The 16,424-nt window shown below is 53.4% G+C and overlaps 4 protein-coding genes across 4 annotated transcripts; 3 read left to right on the top strand and 1 right to left on the bottom strand.

The window, feature by feature from the left end:
• Positions 1 to 2,890: 2,890 nt before the first annotated feature.
• Positions 2,891 to 5,386, top strand: CMQ_7174 (uncharacterized protein; the record flags this gene model as incomplete). Its single annotated transcript, XM_014314179.1, has 1 exon — positions 2,891 to 5,386. The coding sequence occupies one exon, from the start codon at positions 2,891 to 2,893 to the stop codon at positions 5,384 to 5,386; it is 2,496 nt and encodes an 831-aa protein (XP_014169654.1).
• A 755-nt stretch (positions 5,387 to 6,141) lies between these two features.
• On the top strand, positions 6,142 to 7,185 carry CMQ_7131 (small monomeric GTPase; the record flags this gene model as incomplete). The annotated part of the gene is made up of 6 exons (XM_014314136.1): positions 6,142 to 6,160; positions 6,233 to 6,336; positions 6,454 to 6,493; positions 6,627 to 6,692; positions 6,770 to 7,069; positions 7,145 to 7,185. The coding sequence occupies 6 exons, from the start codon at positions 6,142 to 6,144 to the stop codon at positions 7,183 to 7,185; spliced, it is 570 nt and encodes a 189-aa protein (XP_014169611.1).
• Positions 7,186 to 7,988: 803 nt separating this feature from the next.
• Positions 7,989 to 10,806, top strand: CMQ_7589 (lipid acyl hydrolase; the record flags this gene model as incomplete). The annotated part of the gene is made up of 2 exons (XM_014314594.1): positions 7,989 to 9,222; positions 9,293 to 10,806. 2 exons carry the CDS (start codon positions 7,989 to 7,991, stop codon positions 10,804 to 10,806), a joined length of 2,748 nt encoding a protein of 915 aa, XP_014170069.1.
• A 1,608-nt stretch (positions 10,807 to 12,414) lies between these two features.
• Positions 12,415 to 13,152, bottom strand: CMQ_7434 (extracellular serine-threonine rich protein; the record flags this gene model as incomplete). Its single annotated transcript, XM_014314439.1, has 2 exons — positions 12,415 to 12,651; positions 12,910 to 13,152. The coding sequence occupies 2 exons, from the start codon at positions 13,150 to 13,152 to the stop codon at positions 12,415 to 12,417; spliced, it is 480 nt and encodes a 159-aa protein (XP_014169914.1).
• Positions 13,153 to 16,424: the final 3,272 nt, after the last annotated feature.

The raw sequence follows: 16,424 nt of genomic DNA, 5'->3' as shown, positions 1-16,424 counted from the left end.
CAGTAATAGTACGGAGTAAACTCGTAATCCTGCCCTAAAGCCCTTCTATACTCCGTATATCTTAGCTAGTGGGGTCCTGTGGACCAGGATATCTCATTTGCAGTTGCATCCAAAAATCTCCTTCAGCGCGGCATCAGCGCCAACACCAAAAAATGGAAGTCCGGCTTACTATGTGACGAGCGACAGTACTCGTACAACGAGCGACCACAATCCACAGGCCGTAGGCGGGGGCGATTTCGACTTGCATTGCCTTCCGCAGACGCGCCATATAGGCATACACAGGTGTGGGTGGGTGGCTGGGGTTGCGCATCTGTAGCCGCGTGGTTCCGGGGATGGCGCGGCATCTCGTCGCCCGTAAAGATGATATGTACGATGATGCAATAACTGGTCACATTGCCCACCTCTCCTGCTCGTTCCATCAATTTATTCTGTTATATTTGGACTTTTATTCAACGAGAGGGTGGATCTCGTCCACAAATTAGGGACCTTCAATTTGCACAGACCCAAATCAGGGCTCCGAGCTGCAATCAGGCTAGGGATTCTCACGTAATTAAGACACAACTAGAAGTCTTACAGCGAATCAAATAAGATTCGCCAATCTGTTTTACCTGGGCCGCAAAGAAACATTGGCCAAAATCAGAACGTTCGCCGACACAGGCCTTGCTGCTAAGTTCCATCCAGCCAGCCACCTAAACATGCCCGAATGCTAAGAGGTGGCGTACATAGTATGTAGCCAGCGTGGGGGTTTGCACGATAACGTGCAATCACTGCCGGCTCATCGTGAGCTCTTACTCGCTAGATACGATACACTTGCAGCAGACCCGCTTGAGGCAAGACAATATTGGACGTGCATGAGTACATTTCTTACACGTCAGAAAGGGGATTCAGCGTCAGCATGCAGCGAACGGCAGAGCCGCTGTTGGCCGTGTATTTCGTCCGTCATCTGTACATAAGATACGAGTAGTGAGATGCTCGCGTAAGATACGTTGCATTCCACTGTCCAAGACGGGCGCTCTGCAATCCACGCTTACGACGTAAGATACATCACCAACATTGCAGCTGTCAGCAAGGCCATTCGATATCGCCTCAGTCATTGTGGTCGCGGAACCCTCCCTGAAACTAACGGGGTATTGCCCTGACTTGCGAATATTACCCAGTGCTGGCTAAGCCAAAGTCATGCTTACGAGGACGGAGTACCCCATAGCAGCCCTGATTGTTAAGACAATCTCGCAGCCGTCCATCTCACCGCTTTTACAGGAGAATACAGCGAGTAATAGGGAGTAATTACGAGTAAACTTGCGAGACATGGGTTGCTCGGATGGCCGAGTATATTCCGTACGTTGTACTTACGGATTACGGAGGCTCCTATTCGAGAGCTGAAGTGAGAAGACGGCTTTCTTCTAGCTTGTACGTGCCTTCAGGGGGAAACAGGGGGGAATGGTACATATTACGTCGTATGTAGGGCTTTCCGGCCTTATGTACGTCGTACGCCTTAAATTCGTAACTAACGCCTCACCCGCACAATAATGCTTTTTGTTTTTGTATTTTACCTTTTCGAATCGTGGGTACGGAGTAAACAAAACAGTTTTCTGTCTAACAGGAGGGGCCGCAATATCGAAGCAACCAGCGCTAGAACGAAGGAAAAAAAAAACCCTTCAGGTGGTGTAGTTGGTCGCTGTACTGACCGCCATAAATCTTACACTTACGAGAACAAGGCGCCGAGGCATGGCTATAGCGCGACGGCCGACAGGCTGTGCACTGTTTGACGGCCAAACATTACAAACTCGTCCGTTTTCGTAAAATCGAGTGCCACAGTGTGCAGGGGCAAATAAGACAGTTGCAACCAGTCCGACGTCGGGATGACCGCACTCATTTCTGCTTACATCACAGTGCTGTACTGCTTGTGGGTTGATAGCGCACTGTACCCCGTTTCTTCTCTCCGCCACTTCCTCCGCATGTCATAAAGTTCTCCACCCACACTTCAGGGCGGCCAACTGAACGCCGCTATTCCTCACTTCCGTTTTTGTCCTGCTGCGGCGCGACAGACACAAAATAAAATAGAAAAAAGCAAACCGAGTGAGGGACACTCGCGCTATCCGCACAGAGGCGACTCTCTCCGTTCCATTCCCTCTTTGTCACATTACCCTCCCACCTTTTCTATCGATCTGCGTCAATCCCCACCGACCATGGACCTTACGTCCGGTTGTTCTTCCTCTTTTTAGAAATCACCTAAAAAATCCTGATATTTTATTCACAGTCTCTACTCCTATATCGCTTCCTTCCTTGGTGCCTCTTTCTCTTTCTTCCATTACCCGCAAATTAATTCTACCTTTCCTTCTTCTGCGGGTCTGAAATCTGGCTGTCTCTTGGTAACCTGAATCTTCAACGACAGCATACTCGACCAAAGGATCAAAAGTCAAGCAGACAATCCCCCAAACAACAAAGGACATCACACTCTTCTTTGTCTGCTATAGCCCTAAACAAACGCGTCCTGTTGCAGTCTTCTTTGTGTATACGCTCGACAAGGCAGATCCGCTGCTAGATATATCTAGCATATCTTCTCGCCAACTTTCCTACGCCGCAGTACGACGACCGGATATTTTCGGCGCCCAAAACCCTCCTAATAATCGTTGGCTTCTCCTAGCTTCTCGCATTTGACGATGTTAGACCGCTTATAGCATCACGGTCCTTAGGGACACCCGTCTGGAGTCAACCATCTTGCTCGCTTTCTCTAACCATTCAACCGACCTTTTGTAACAAGTCTACGCACCTCGTGTAGACTCTGGCACCTTTCGACATCCCACTTCTCTAAGGAATCACCATACTCTCACAAACACTACTTCCACTCTCCTATCATAACAAATTCGCAATCTATCCCTTTTAACACAAAATGCCGAACTACTCCAGACCTGATGGCGCCTCTAACGTGCTGGCCTGGAGCGCTCACACATCCAACATGCAGTCCCCCGCGGAGGAAGATGGCGCTGAAGTCGACGAGCCGCCAGATCAGTCGACATCGTGGAGAGCAACTGCTTCTCAGGCCTGCCACTCTTTCCAAAAGACACTTGCGTACCGCCCGCGAGACAACAAGCAGTCCCTGTTGACCAAGGCTCTTCAGAGTCAATCTGAAGACGAGAACGTCGATAGCAGCGTTGCTGGTGACCTCCCAAGGCGCCGGTGCTCTATGACCAGCAACACGAGCATGACTTCCACTGCCGAATTCACCAGTGATACTGGCTTCACCACCCCTCCACGGACGAGCTCACCCAGTCCTCGTCTACTGGAAACCGGGGCTACTCCACTACGCGTCAAATCCGCAATCAGCTTTGCGACTCCGACCAGTGCTGCTCACTTGAATGCCACGCCGAAACCAACATGCCAAAATCCTCCGGCTGGCCCTTCTGTCCAGACGCAGCAGAGGAAACGATGCATATCGTTTGCCTGCGCCAATCCCAAGCCTACCTCTCAAGTCGTCGAGGCAAATGACGATGCCAAACCCAGCAACAAATCCACTTCCACTGCTGCGGTCCCCTCGATCAATCTATCTACAAATGGGACCTCCAAGGCTGTGGCAAAAACTGGGGAGCTGCGGCGCCCTTGCATCAAATTTGCTTGTCCTACCCGCCCCTCTACTGAATCTCACAGGCCACATCTGTCTGCTTTGAAGGCCGATGGACCAGAGGGCCGGAAGTTTGTTCGGAAACCTTCACCGGCTCCAGAACCAAGATCTCCCACCTCTTTTCGGAAACACTCACGCGGTAACTCGTCTAATCGTTCTCCGAGATCCATGACCCGCTCAACTGCCTCGCGCCCATCGTCACATAGCCCTCTCACTCTCCGGTCGAAGAAGTACTTAACTGCCAAGCCAGAGGATCTGAATCGCGAATCGTCTCGCTTCCATGAGTTTGCTAGTGACGCGCCGCTGGAAGACGATTGGATTCGCCACGCAAAGTCATCTATGGGCCAGAGGATCACTATCAACGACACGCTGAAGAAGGAGCTTGCGATCCGCCTGTTGGCTAAAGAGGCAGAAGAAGAGGCTGAGCAAGAGGAAGAGGACGAAGAGGATGCAGCAGAAAATGACGACGACGATGACGACGATGAGGAATACGACGACGAGGATGAAGATGAGGATGATGACGAGGACGTCGATGAAAACGACACAGTTGACGGGGATGGTGACCGCCTTGACCTCAGCCAATACTCCGGCTACAACTTCGATACCGTGTCTGATGGTTACAACACGGACAACGAGGTTGGCTTCGCATCATCTGATGACGAGGACGATGGTCTTGTCCTCTGGACAGTTCGGCAGTCCATACATACCCGTCATAGCGAGGATTACCGCGATATTGGCCATTCGACATTGCACCAGGGCGGTAGTCCTATCTTCCGCCGCCTGTCTGTTGGCGAGCACTCTGACTCTTCCGCGTTTGTTGCCGGCCAGGCGATCCGCCAGGACAAGCCCAAGAACCGAGAGTTGGCGGGCAGTGGCCGTCCAGCAACCCCGGAACTGCCGGACAGCACAGACTTTGTGTGCGGCACGTTTGATGAGGACCGTCCTCTGGAGGAGGCATACATGTGTCACATGGCAGCTCGCAAACGCGAGAAGTATCAGACAATCCCGCAAGATATCGACCCGAGCTTCCCAACGTCGGATGTGGAAGGCGAGAGCGACGACGATCAGACGTCGAAGTACCCGAAGCAAAAGCAACAGCAGGGCAGCGCGGATGACCAGCTCTGGCTTCACGGCGAACTGGAAGACCTCCACGGAGAGCCGGACCGGTCAGACAGGTGCCGGAAGATGGAGAAATCGTCGAGACGGTATCGCTCTCCGCCGCCGCCGAAGGCTCGTGGCCGGTCTCCGGCTCCTCGTCATCTCTTTGATCGACAGTCGCCTAGCCGGAGAATGAGGTCTCCGGCGCCGAAACTTACACCAGCGGTACTTGCAGAACCACCTACCGCCCTCGTGTCATCTCGGACCTCGCCTGTGGAGATCGCTGGCGTAGGGTGTGTTGCCTACCAGGCGGTTGCATTTCGTCCGGGCCTGACTCAGACCAAGTCTCTGCCGCGGCCGGCTGCAATCTTCCGTCATCAGCAGCAAAACAACCAAGCTGCGGCAAAGCCAGCCCGTCGACCCAAGGCCAACGGTACGACCAGTACGAAGCCCATGCACATTCGCGGCGCTCTGGACATTGTGAAGGGCCTAGAGCAGAAGCGCCAGAGGCGTAAGGAGAAATTTCAGCAAAAGTATTGCAACCGTGCTCGCAAGGGACAGGCTCTTGAGAGACGACCACAACGCGGCGAAGGTGCCGAACGGATGAGAGAGTTGGGCCTCCTCATGGCTGGCAAAATCGGACAAGGACACTACGTTATTTCTGTCTGAGAAACGAAGGCGCATTGTTTACTAGTCTGCGGCATGACTGATTGTGTACTATTTCTGTCAATCCCAGGAGTTACAGGGCCTCAAGCATGGGCATCGAGAGGCTATGACGTTTTTTTTTTTTTTTAAAACACATGCCCCGTGTTTTATCTTCTTTTTGAGCAAAGTTTTTTCTTCTTTAACTTTCTTTGTACATAGTTTCATTTTCCTAACGGTGTGCCTGCGTCGTGGACCGATCCTTTTACTGTACATACACGTTATCTAATGTGCTTCCTTGCCTTTTTACAATGTACATTGGGAGGCGCTTAGACACTGTTTGAAGCAGATACCCATCCTTGAGGACAAATTGACTCGGATGAAAGGACGAAGAATGATTGCTCCAAATGCTGAAATTTGAACCACATGCTATGTAACAAGTCCGGTGATCGGTATTCATAACGTAGCGTCAGTCGCCTTCGTTGAACTGGCGATTTGCTCGAGATACCCCCACGTGTCCTATGACCGATCGTGTGAAAGGGCTGCCTGAATTGTAAGGCACAACACGTGATGACACTTTTACTCTAGCATGTGTCGAGTGTCTTTCTCAACTTCACCCTTCACTCCTCTCACCACCGAAAGTCGACCGAAAGCCGCAAACGCCGCCAAACACAGCGCTCGCAACCCGCTTCAATTCCTACCCCACAGCCTCTTGTCTCTATTTTCGCCTCGTCCGGGCTTCCAGTGCTGTTTTCAACCCGATTGTTACCCTCCTGCCCACAATGTGGATTGTCAACTGGTGTATGTTTCCGCCTTCACAGGACCTTCTTTGGGAAGATGGCAATTTCTTGGTTCTGTGCTGATCAAAAAAAGTCTACGACGTCTTGTCGTCGCTTGGCCTGCTGAACAAGCACGCCAAGCTGCTCTTCCTAGGCCTCGACAATGCTGGAAAGACGACTCTGCTGCACATGCTCAAGGTAAGAGCCATTTCAACGAGCGGCCAACAGGCCAGCTGTATGGATCTTGCTTCCTCTTTGTTCCGGGGACTTTCTCGTCTCGATTGTGTCAACTTCTGCTAACTCGTCATTCTGCAGAACGACCGTGTAGCGATTCTGCAGCCGACACTCCACCCAAGTTGGTTTCCTCCTCTCTTCCTTCATAGTCTGCTCGTTTCGGTCGATCTATGCCGCACTCGAATCTGCTCGTGACTCATCGTGACAGCTCGGAACGTCCATGTGGATCCCTCTTTACTGACGCGCGACTACAGCTTCCGAGGAACTAGCCATTGGCAATGTGCGGTTTACCACCTTTGATCTAGGTGGCCATCAGCAGGGTAAGTGGAGGAGAAGGTGGAAGAGTGGCCACGGCCCGATACTATCTTGAGATCATGAACTGATGCGACCTCTCCAGCCCGCCGCCTGTGGAAGGACTACTTCCCCGAGGTCAACGGCATTGTCTTCCTCGTCGACGCCAAGGACCTCGAGCGGTTCCCCGAGGCCAAGGCCGAGCTGGATGCCCTGCTGTCGATGGAGGAGCTGTCCAAGGTGCCGTTTGTGATTCTCGGCAACAAGATCGACCACCCGGACGCCGTCTCGGAGGACGAGCTGCGCCATCAGCTGGGCCTGTACCAGACGACGGGCAAGAGCAAGGCGTCGCTCGAGGGCATCCGGCCCATTGAGCTGTTCATGTGCTCGGTGGTGATGCGGCAAGGTACGAGAGCGGACCTGTTCTACATCTGTCTGCTTGCTAGGACGTCGCTAACTCATCTTCTTTGCTACTCTCTAGGCTACGGCGACGCCATCCGATGGCTGTCGCAATACGTGTAATCAGGTGGATTGCCAATCTCCGAGGTGCTTTCGAAGCGCGGGAAAGGGGTTGTGATGATAAAGAGAGGAGGTTTTATGCGAGAGGTAGATGTTTGTTGTGTTTATGCCGGGCGTGCGATTTCACGAGGAGGACGGAGAAGGAGAGGAGGGTTTGCTGGAGCTGAAAGAAGTCATTTCTGCTCCCAAAGCTGTGTCTGCTTTCGGATTTCCAGCTCCTGCTTCCGGTCGCCTCTTTTATGTCAACTTTAGCTTCTCTGGGGTTCTCTTTAACGACTTCCTAATGTGACACACACATACACACGCTTGCGCACATACGAAAGAAGAATTGTTTGTCGTGAGATCGAATGTTCCACCTGGTGCTGATCAGAAGACTGCGCCACTCGCCGGAAGTTGTCTTTGCTTTCGCGTGACCCCTTTGGCCTGCGGCAACCCACCGCCTATATCTCAGGGCCCCACCAGGCTATCTTCCCCAACAAATGCAGTTCGGCCGACGTCATTTCCCTTGAAAGGTACTTAATTTCAGATGCTTACATCCAGCCGGCGAAATTGGCAGTCAACGACTTGTAAGGCTTGCAAAAAGACTGCTCGCAACAGTCGCTGTCGCCGATATACCGGCCTTGATCCCCTGCTCTTCCTCTTTTCAATCGTCATTCTCACGGATAACGATCCAGTTTGCGACAGTCTTCCCCCTTGACTGCCTCAACTTCAGCACGCAAACTTATCGCGCGCTTATGACAGTCCCTTCTGACGCGCCCACAAAGACGAAAGCGGCAAGCCGGCGCAAGACACGAAACCGACCCTCGATGACAGCGAGAACGGACGGCAGCAGCCATGGGGCAGCAGTTGCTGCTGGCCCTACTTGCTATGGCTTTCCCGTCGAGTCTCTCGACGACGCATCTGCGCTACCCGACTTCTACACCGACTTCCTCCTGCCCGAAGACGTCGAAGCGTTTATCCAGGCTCTCGCAGGACCCGATCCACTGCAGTCGCCAGGCGCAACTGGTGCAGATGACGGCCAGCGCAGTCCTGCTGCCAATTTGGACCATCTCAGCCGTAGAGCAAGCACAACGGAGAACGGCAGCACGGCTGCGACCATTGGTGACGGCACATCCGCTTCAGCGATTGCGCCTACGTCTGCGTCGTCTCTCTTCATAACGGCCAAAAACGACTGGGCCCCGATCTACGAAAAGGTGGTGCCGTCTGAAGAGAGCCGGGACGCACCAGCAGCAGAGGCCACAGGCTCGGGATTCTCAAAGCCACAGCCATCTGCCTCAAGGCCTTGGTCGTTTCTGGGTCGCAAACAAGACGTTGCGCTCGCAGCGTCAGGCTCTATCCCGATACTGCAGCCGCCAGCACCGCCGACACTGAGGCGAAGACGGCATCTGCAGCAGAGACCGAAGCAACGGCAACGCGTAGCGGCAGCGTCAGCAGCATCGACGGCGGCAGGCAAGAGGTCGCGTGCCAAGACGGGACCGGGGCGGCGCACCCAAGACGAGACGCGCGAGGGCTATCTGTACGGACTCCTGAAGTGGCCGTTCCTGCTGGGCGTCTTTGCCTGGATCATCGGGCTTTCAATAGCGTACCTGGTGACTCGGCTGTACATCTCGTCGTATGAACAGCTAGTGACGTGGCGTGGGCGACGCGAAAAACTGCGGAAACAACTGCGATTTGCGCCTGACTATCGCAGCTGGGTAGCTGCGGCAGAAGAGCTCGATGCGTACCTGGGCAACGACCGGTGGAGGGAGGACGATGAGTTTGCCTTTTATGACTTCCGCACGGTGCGGCGCGTCGTTGAACAGCTGCGTCGTTGTCGGGCCCAGGCAGAGACAAAAGAAGCGGCCGACAGCGGCACGACGGTCACGGCCACGGCCAACTCTAGTGCAGCAAGACTGAGCCAGTCGAAAGAGCCGGTCGGCGATCTTAAGGCGCTCGTGGAGGCATGCGTAAAGAACAACTTCGCCGGTGTGGAGAATCGGCACTTGTACAGCCAAACGTACTATGGGACGAAAAACCTGGTGCAGAGGTTTGTCGAAGAGGGTAAGCGTATTATCCCTGGTAGATCTTCTTCCTGCTATCTCCCAGGGGCTCCCTGCTAACATGTAGCCAGTTGAGCAAAGCCTTCAGTTCCTCAGCGAGACAAATCAGCTGGACGCAGCCGAGAGGCGCGGCCTCTTCAAGCGGTTGCACGCCAACTATGGACGAACTGCACTGTGCCTGTCGGGTGGAGCGTCATTTGCGTACTACCACTTCGGCGTGGTCAAGGCGCTACTGGAAGAAGATGTGTTGCCGGACGTGATCACTGGGACAAGTGGAGGCGCATTGGTGGCAGCGCTGGTGGCCACACGGACCAACGACGAGCTGCGGCAGCTGCTGGTGCCGGCGCTGGCTGGACGGCTGACCGCTTGCCACGATTCGTTCTCCGTGTGGTTACCGCGGTGGTGGCGAACGGGCGCGCGCTTCGACTCGGTCGACTGGGCACGCAGGTGCGCCTGGTGGACGCGCGGGTCGATGACGTTTCGTGAGGCTTACGAGCGCACTGGGCGCATCCTCAACGTGACGTGCGTGCCGGCAGACCCGCACTCGCCGACGATCCTGTGCAACTATCGCACCTCGCCCGACTGCGTCATCTGGTCGGCCGTGCTGGCGTCAGCTGCTGTGCCGGGCATCCTCAACCCCGTGGTGCTGATGATGAAGACGCCGGTGCCGGGAGAAGCTGGTGGCAAAAATTACCGGCTGGTGCCGTATTCGTTTGGCCACAAGTGGAAGGATGGCAGTCTGCGGACAGACATCCCGCTCAAGGCGCTTAACCTGCACTTCAACGTCAACTTCACTGTCGTCAGCCAGGTAAACCCGCACGTCAATCTCTTCTTCTTCAGCAGCCGCGGGTCCGTTGGTCAGCCGGTGACTCACCGCAAGGGCCGCGGCTGGCGTGGCGGTTACTTGGGCTCGGCCTCTGAGGAATACTTCAAGCAAGACCTGCGCAAGTGGCTCAAACTGCTGCGTAACTTGGAGTTACTGCCCCGGCCGCTGGGCCAGGACTGGTCGCAGTTGTGGCTGCAGCCCTTCAGCGGCACCGTGACCATCTGGCCCAAGAGCGTGCTCTCCGACTTTGTCCATATCTTGTCCGACCCCAACCCGACCCGGCTGGCTCACATGCTGCACGAGGGCTGTCAGTCCGCCTTCCCACCGCTGAACTTTGTGGCCAATCGCCTGCGTGTCGAGCGTATGGTCGAGCGCGGTCGGCTTGCGTCACGCTTGCACTATGGTAGCGATGGTGGCGTTGGCGGTAGTGGTGATAGTTTCTGGTCCGGCCATCACGCCGGTGGTGGTGGCAACATTGACTCCATAGCCAGCGAAGACGAGTTTCATGTCTTGCTGGCTGGTGAGGGCCCGGCTGCCAGGCGCTTCGGTAGCCGCCGTGGTCGGGCCGGTTTGGGTCTCGCCAGCACGACGGCCACGTCAGACGAAAACATGTCCCTCTCATCATCGTCTTCATCGGACGTTGAAGCTGCAGCAGCTCGACCCAGCGTCGGCGACAAGGACGACAAAGCCAGTGAAACCAGTGGGATGGCCAGTTCGCAAAGAGCGGGAGAAGAGGGGCAGGAGAGCATAGTGAACTAATTACCAGAAAAAGAACACATAGGAGGCAGGTTGAATGCATAGCTTAGGCCAGAGGACATGTACCATATCGTAGACAATACACAACGGAAGGACGGCAGGTTAGGTTGGGCATTTCACGTGTAGTTATATTGATAGACTTTTTTTCGGTAAACGAGTGTCGTCTTTTGTTCCAAGTGCAGATGCTGTCATTCGACACACGAACGGTATAAAACCTTTGGTGCTGGCAGATATACTTTGAGAGTTGACAACAGACTGCGGCAGAAGACATTTTGAATATTAGTGAAAGCCGCCACAGCCAGTCAAGTCAGTACTACCTGAACACTACTTGCATAAACAAGGAATGGCGTACAGCCTAACGTAAAGTATCTTCGGCAAGAGGGAATATAATTTTGTTTAGAACGGGATGGAGGTGGTAAAGACAAAATATACGCCCAATGTATTTTGTTACTTAGTTTAGAAGCAACCCGATTAGCAAAAACTTAGATCAGTTGCAACAGCCACATTAAGAAAATAGGCATGTATAAAGATAGACGAATGAAGATGGGAATAGTCTGTTCCTGTTTCGTCTAGAAGGCTAGGAAGTTTGGGACCTTCGATCCCGTCGGTCTTCCTGCCGTAGTAGAAACGAACTCTGCCCGGGTGATTTTTGGGCGATGTACTCTCACGTCGTTGTCGTTTCTCAGGGCAAATGTGCTTTTGCCGATTGGTTGTACCTCCACTGGGGACAAATTTTCAGTCATTGCCTTGACTGCTGGAGCGACTTCCTGCCATCTTCAAAGTCGACGTCCCCGCTCGGGGGCATCGTGGAGGGCTTCTGAGGTAGGATATAGTTATTGGACAATGATGAACCGGAGGAAAGTCTGCTACCCAGAAAATGGCAAGTAGATGAGTAGATGAGTAGATGAGTATACATATGTGCTAGTAGGTAATTGCGCCTTCCTTTTTTAGCATTTACAATAGCGCAACTTCACACCACCTAGGCAGGTAGATATAGCTTTGACGGTCACACTTTCTCAATTTAGCATTGGTCCAGTTTGCAGACGTACATTCCATACGTGGGATAAAGCTTCTGGAGCAAGATTTGATACTGTATATCTAAGTTGCGTTTAGTACATTGTCGTTTTACTATTGTGATATCCTCTAATCGTCGAAATAGCAGCAGAACACAGCCATCACCGCTTATCGTCTGCACCTCTGGCATGACTTGCATGATTACTCTACTTCGGCAACTCTTATTGAACTTATTCCAGACAAGCTAGCACACAGCACAGCATAGGAGATGAAACGGCAGATATCAGAGCGATGCTTACTTTTTATTAACATTTGCATCACATTTAACAAGACACTTTGCGTTATTAGATAAGCTGTTTTTAAAAAAGTAAAAGCACCCAATATCCCCGTTCTAGAGCGGAGATACCGAGCACCCAAAAAAATGCAATTAGAAAATTAAAAACATGTTCCTATGCCGTGTCCAATGACTGCCAGACATTTCCGGGACTTAAAAAGTACAACATCGCCGAAGCCTAACTTTCATAAATGCCATAGCCTTCCAGGCTTCTCTAGGGAAAAAGAGACAAAGAAAAGAATTGCGGAAGACTTCTAAGTTATTTATGCGAGGAAGACAGCGACAAGGCCGGCAGCGGCGGCCAGGACACCGGAGAAAGCAACGTTGCCGGCACCAGCAGTGACGATGCTGGACGACGGGACGGGGCTCTTGCCAGTGGGCGTAGCAACACCGACGGTGCCGAGGGTGCCGACGGGGGTGTTAGCACCAGTGGGGCAGGCGACCGAGACGGTCTCGTAGATGACAGTCGGGACGACAGTCGTCACAGAGGTCGAGATGGTCTTGACGGAGTAAGAGCCGCAAGCACCAGCAGTGCCGACAACGGCAGCGGGCGTAGTGCCAACAGCAGCGACACCAGTGGTGGTGTCAACGGCCGGGACACCCGGGGTGCCGACGGCAGCAGCCGAGGTGACGGTGGTAGGAACAGCGACGGGGGTGGAGACAACGACGCCAAGAACGGCGGTGGGGCCGTTGGTTGCGACGGTGGTGTTGTAGTAGGACTTGCCGGTCGAGGCGATGGGGACAAGGGTGGCAGAGACCGGGATGCTCTCGGTGGAGTAGCCAACGGTGCCGGCGCTGGTCGTGGCGTACACGTTGGTCGAGTAGACCGTCGAGGACGTGACCGGGTAGACGGTGCTGTGAGTCCGGGCCGGGCAGTTGGTAACTTCCGGAGCGCAGGACGTGATCGTGACGAAGTCCGTGCTGTAGATGGTGCTCTCAGGAGCCTCGGTGCCGGCCAGAGCGGCACCGGCGAAAAAGACGGCAGCAGCAGCGTAACGCATTTTGATTGATTGGGAGGTTGGTGGGTTTGGAGCGGTTGAAAGCGGGTGATGAAAATGAATGTTTAGCAGATGCTGAAGCAAATAAAGAATGGACGACCGAAGTCAGAGCGAAGCAAGAGTTGCAAAAGTGTTTGTCTTTGGGCTGGGGAAAAAGGAGAATAGAAAGGATAGTGGACAGAGGGACATGGACGAGTGTTAAATAGATGTGAGAGCACGTCGTTCTGTCGCCTCCACACACACCCCTATTCACTTCTTGCTCTTTTTCCTCTTCTGTTGTACTGCCTGCCTCACTTCTTCCGGCTGCTGCATTTGCCTTCCTGCACGCCTTCATCTCCCACGCCCCCCCTCCCCCCGGTCAGCAGGTGAACGTCTTGCTGGTGTAGGCAAGCCATCTTGGGAAATTACACAACGCCTGCTAGCTGCTTCGTCTAGGGCGCTAATCCAGGGGCATCAGTGGAGCTGTGTTGCAAGAGCGCCAACTGTATGCCATGGGCAGCCTTGCTACCGTGTCCCATTGGTCGGTGCCCCAAGTGCCACAATTCGTGGCGACCGTTGCACCATACCTGGCCCAGTATTTACTCGTACTTGTAAAACTCCGTACATGCTCCGTACTACTCGTATTGTAAAATACATGCATAGTACGGCGTAGTAGCGGTCCAGTCGTGGTAGGAGACGAACAGAGACCCTACGATGTAGTATTCGGGCTTGGCTCATGTGTCAATGATGTTACGGGCAGACTCGAGCGGTACTTTAGGCCTTCTTAGGCATTCTGGTCTCTGATACACGCTCATTTGCAGAGAAAGCCAATCTCGCACCACGGTGGAAATGTCACCCGCCCGTGATCGCATTGAGTGACCACCTGGCAAATGAGGGCAAATTGTCGTATTCCGTTGCCGTGTTTCTTTTCGAGAGGGTCGTTGTTGTCGCCCCGGGCAGAGCGGTGACAACCACACACCAGAGAAGCCCCGAGGTTAGCATTGCTCCGTACCCGTACATAGTACTCCGTACACGTACGAGTATGGACAGATCAGCAGGGGACTGCGTTTAGGTCATTTCGAAAAGGAACACTGCTTGATACGGATGTGGGGAAGGGCTCCCTTCTCCGCTTGTCGCTCACCGACTCGAGGCCGAGCGTGGATGTTATCTTGCTGGGCCCTCAAGATTGGGGCCAAAGGGCTGATTGCCTGTTTCTGAGGGTGATGCAGGCATTGCTGTGACCATTGCTACTCCGTATTCGCCATCGTGAAGATCTCTGTGGGAGAATCTCTTGCGGTGTGTGCGCTGTTCGAAAAGTGTATCTTGCCCTTTTTTTTGCTTCCACTTCGCTCGAAGGGTCTCGGCGCTTCTATGACAGGCCGATTATCTAATATGGCCAGTTCTGAGAGTCCGCCAAATGAGGAAGTTGGTCGAGTACGGGCAACGAGCTGTACTCCGTATTCTATTGCATCTGCTTTCAGTCTTTCTACTGGTCACTCAGGAGCGGTCAGGACTGCCATACATACGGAGCAGTCGTACATGATACGGAGTTCTCCGTGAGCCATCTGTACATAGTACTCATGACTGGAGATCACCTTACATGGTGCTCGTAATGCTGAAGCGGGCCAATGGCTTGCGCTCGTATTCCGCAGTTTGGAAGTTACGACGTTGACCAGCCTTGATCGTCAGCAGTGTCGCCCGCCAGTCACCCGCCAGTCGCGGCTGCCGTTTTTGTTCCTGCATTAGTGCATTGTGACACGCTTCCGCATTGCGCCTTCTCCCAACCTGGGCAAAATACTCCGTGCTACTGGCCGTCACCGCCGTCTTCATCGTTGCCATCGCCACCACAGCCCGCCCATCTATGCCAATCGTTGAATCAGGAAACGCTTCAATTTCGCTCCGACTCCACCACTGCAATCATGCTCTGGTCTACTCGTTGCAGGAAGTGGGCCTTGTTAGCGCGGCGTCCTCTCCTTTTTCTTCTCTGTCGGCAGGGATTCTAATTGCAGTTCCGCAAATCGCAGCTGGTCAACACGACGGCGTAATTTGCTTGTCGCACGTACTGCAAGATCGAGGCAGACTCGACGGACCGTCCGATTGCCATTGGCACCCTGGTCCAGATACATAAATAGTAAAAGTACCAAGTGCCGCGTGTTTATGCACTTCGACGACGCGTGCGATGCTGTTCAAGCGCAAGTTTTCGCTGGCGATTGTAAGATAACTGGATGAGAAGACATGCAGACCCCTGAACAGCAGCAAATTCGCTTCTACTTCGTACGTCGTAGACTTCCTGCGTCCGGTGGGCCTGCAAAGGGCTGTATCGAAATTGCATCGTACAATTTCAACATCCGTGCCATGTTTACGCTCCGTACGGGTATGTACGAGCGCCTGGCGGATATTAAATTTAGACTACGACGTATCGAGGCGAAAGCGGCGTCGTATTCCATCCGTCTCCATGCAAATGAAGCTTCCCCTGATGGCTTCTATTCTCCGCAAAAAGAGGGAATTTGCAGACTTTGTCCTTGCAAGAGGAACATATTAGCTCACTTTTATTTTTATTTTTGGTCTATTTTTCCTGAAAAGAACGGAGTAAGTGTTATAATATTGAGTGTCTCCATATGCTGTTGGATGAGGGGCCACGACGGGGGGCATTGGCCTTGGAGGTCTACTCCGTAGGTCGACGAGACTTCCTTCTTTCTGCTCTGGCTTTGCTGGCTACGCCATACTTTCTTCTCCTTCTTTGGACGGTGCCAAAGACACACTCCATGAGTCTCGATACTTGCCGCCATTGAGCAAAATGGTCTAACATGTGTCACCCATAGGCATGTTCCCAGCATAGAACATCGAGCCTCGAGCCTCAAGCCTCGAGGATTCGGCCGAAAGACTCGAGCATATGCCGGCCGAGATCTCGCGATCCAGTGCTTTAGCCGCATACGACCCAGATGAGAACGAACATCTTCAAAGCTTGTTTAAATTGGACGGCCGGCTTGGCAAATCAAGTCCAATATAAACAAGCTTTTGTTTGGGATAGGAGAGACGTTCTGGGGACAGCATCCAGCGATGGAAGTTGTGATCATCGACGTGACGGCTGGCTCTAGGGTTGGTGAGATTCGGCCACAAAAGACCGGTGGATGTTTCTGGCCACGTCTGGCCACGACGATCGCATCGCGTGGTCCCTCTCTGCCTCGACTCGCCTTTCGAAATTTCGACGCTGGACGTGATATCCGTCCACTTTGCATGACGAACACGATGCCAGCCACCGCTTGCGAACAAAGGAGAAAGCCCTGGAGGATGTC

This window comes from Grosmannia clavigera (genome assembly GCF_000143105.1).
Source record: "Grosmannia clavigera kw1407 unplaced genomic scaffold GCSC_173, whole genome shotgun sequence".
Classification (NCBI taxonomy): Eukaryota; Fungi; Ascomycota; class Sordariomycetes; order Ophiostomatales; family Ophiostomataceae; genus Leptographium; species Leptographium clavigerum.
The sequence above is the reverse complement of the archived record's forward strand: the minus strand, read 5'-3'. Positions and strand labels throughout refer to the sequence as shown.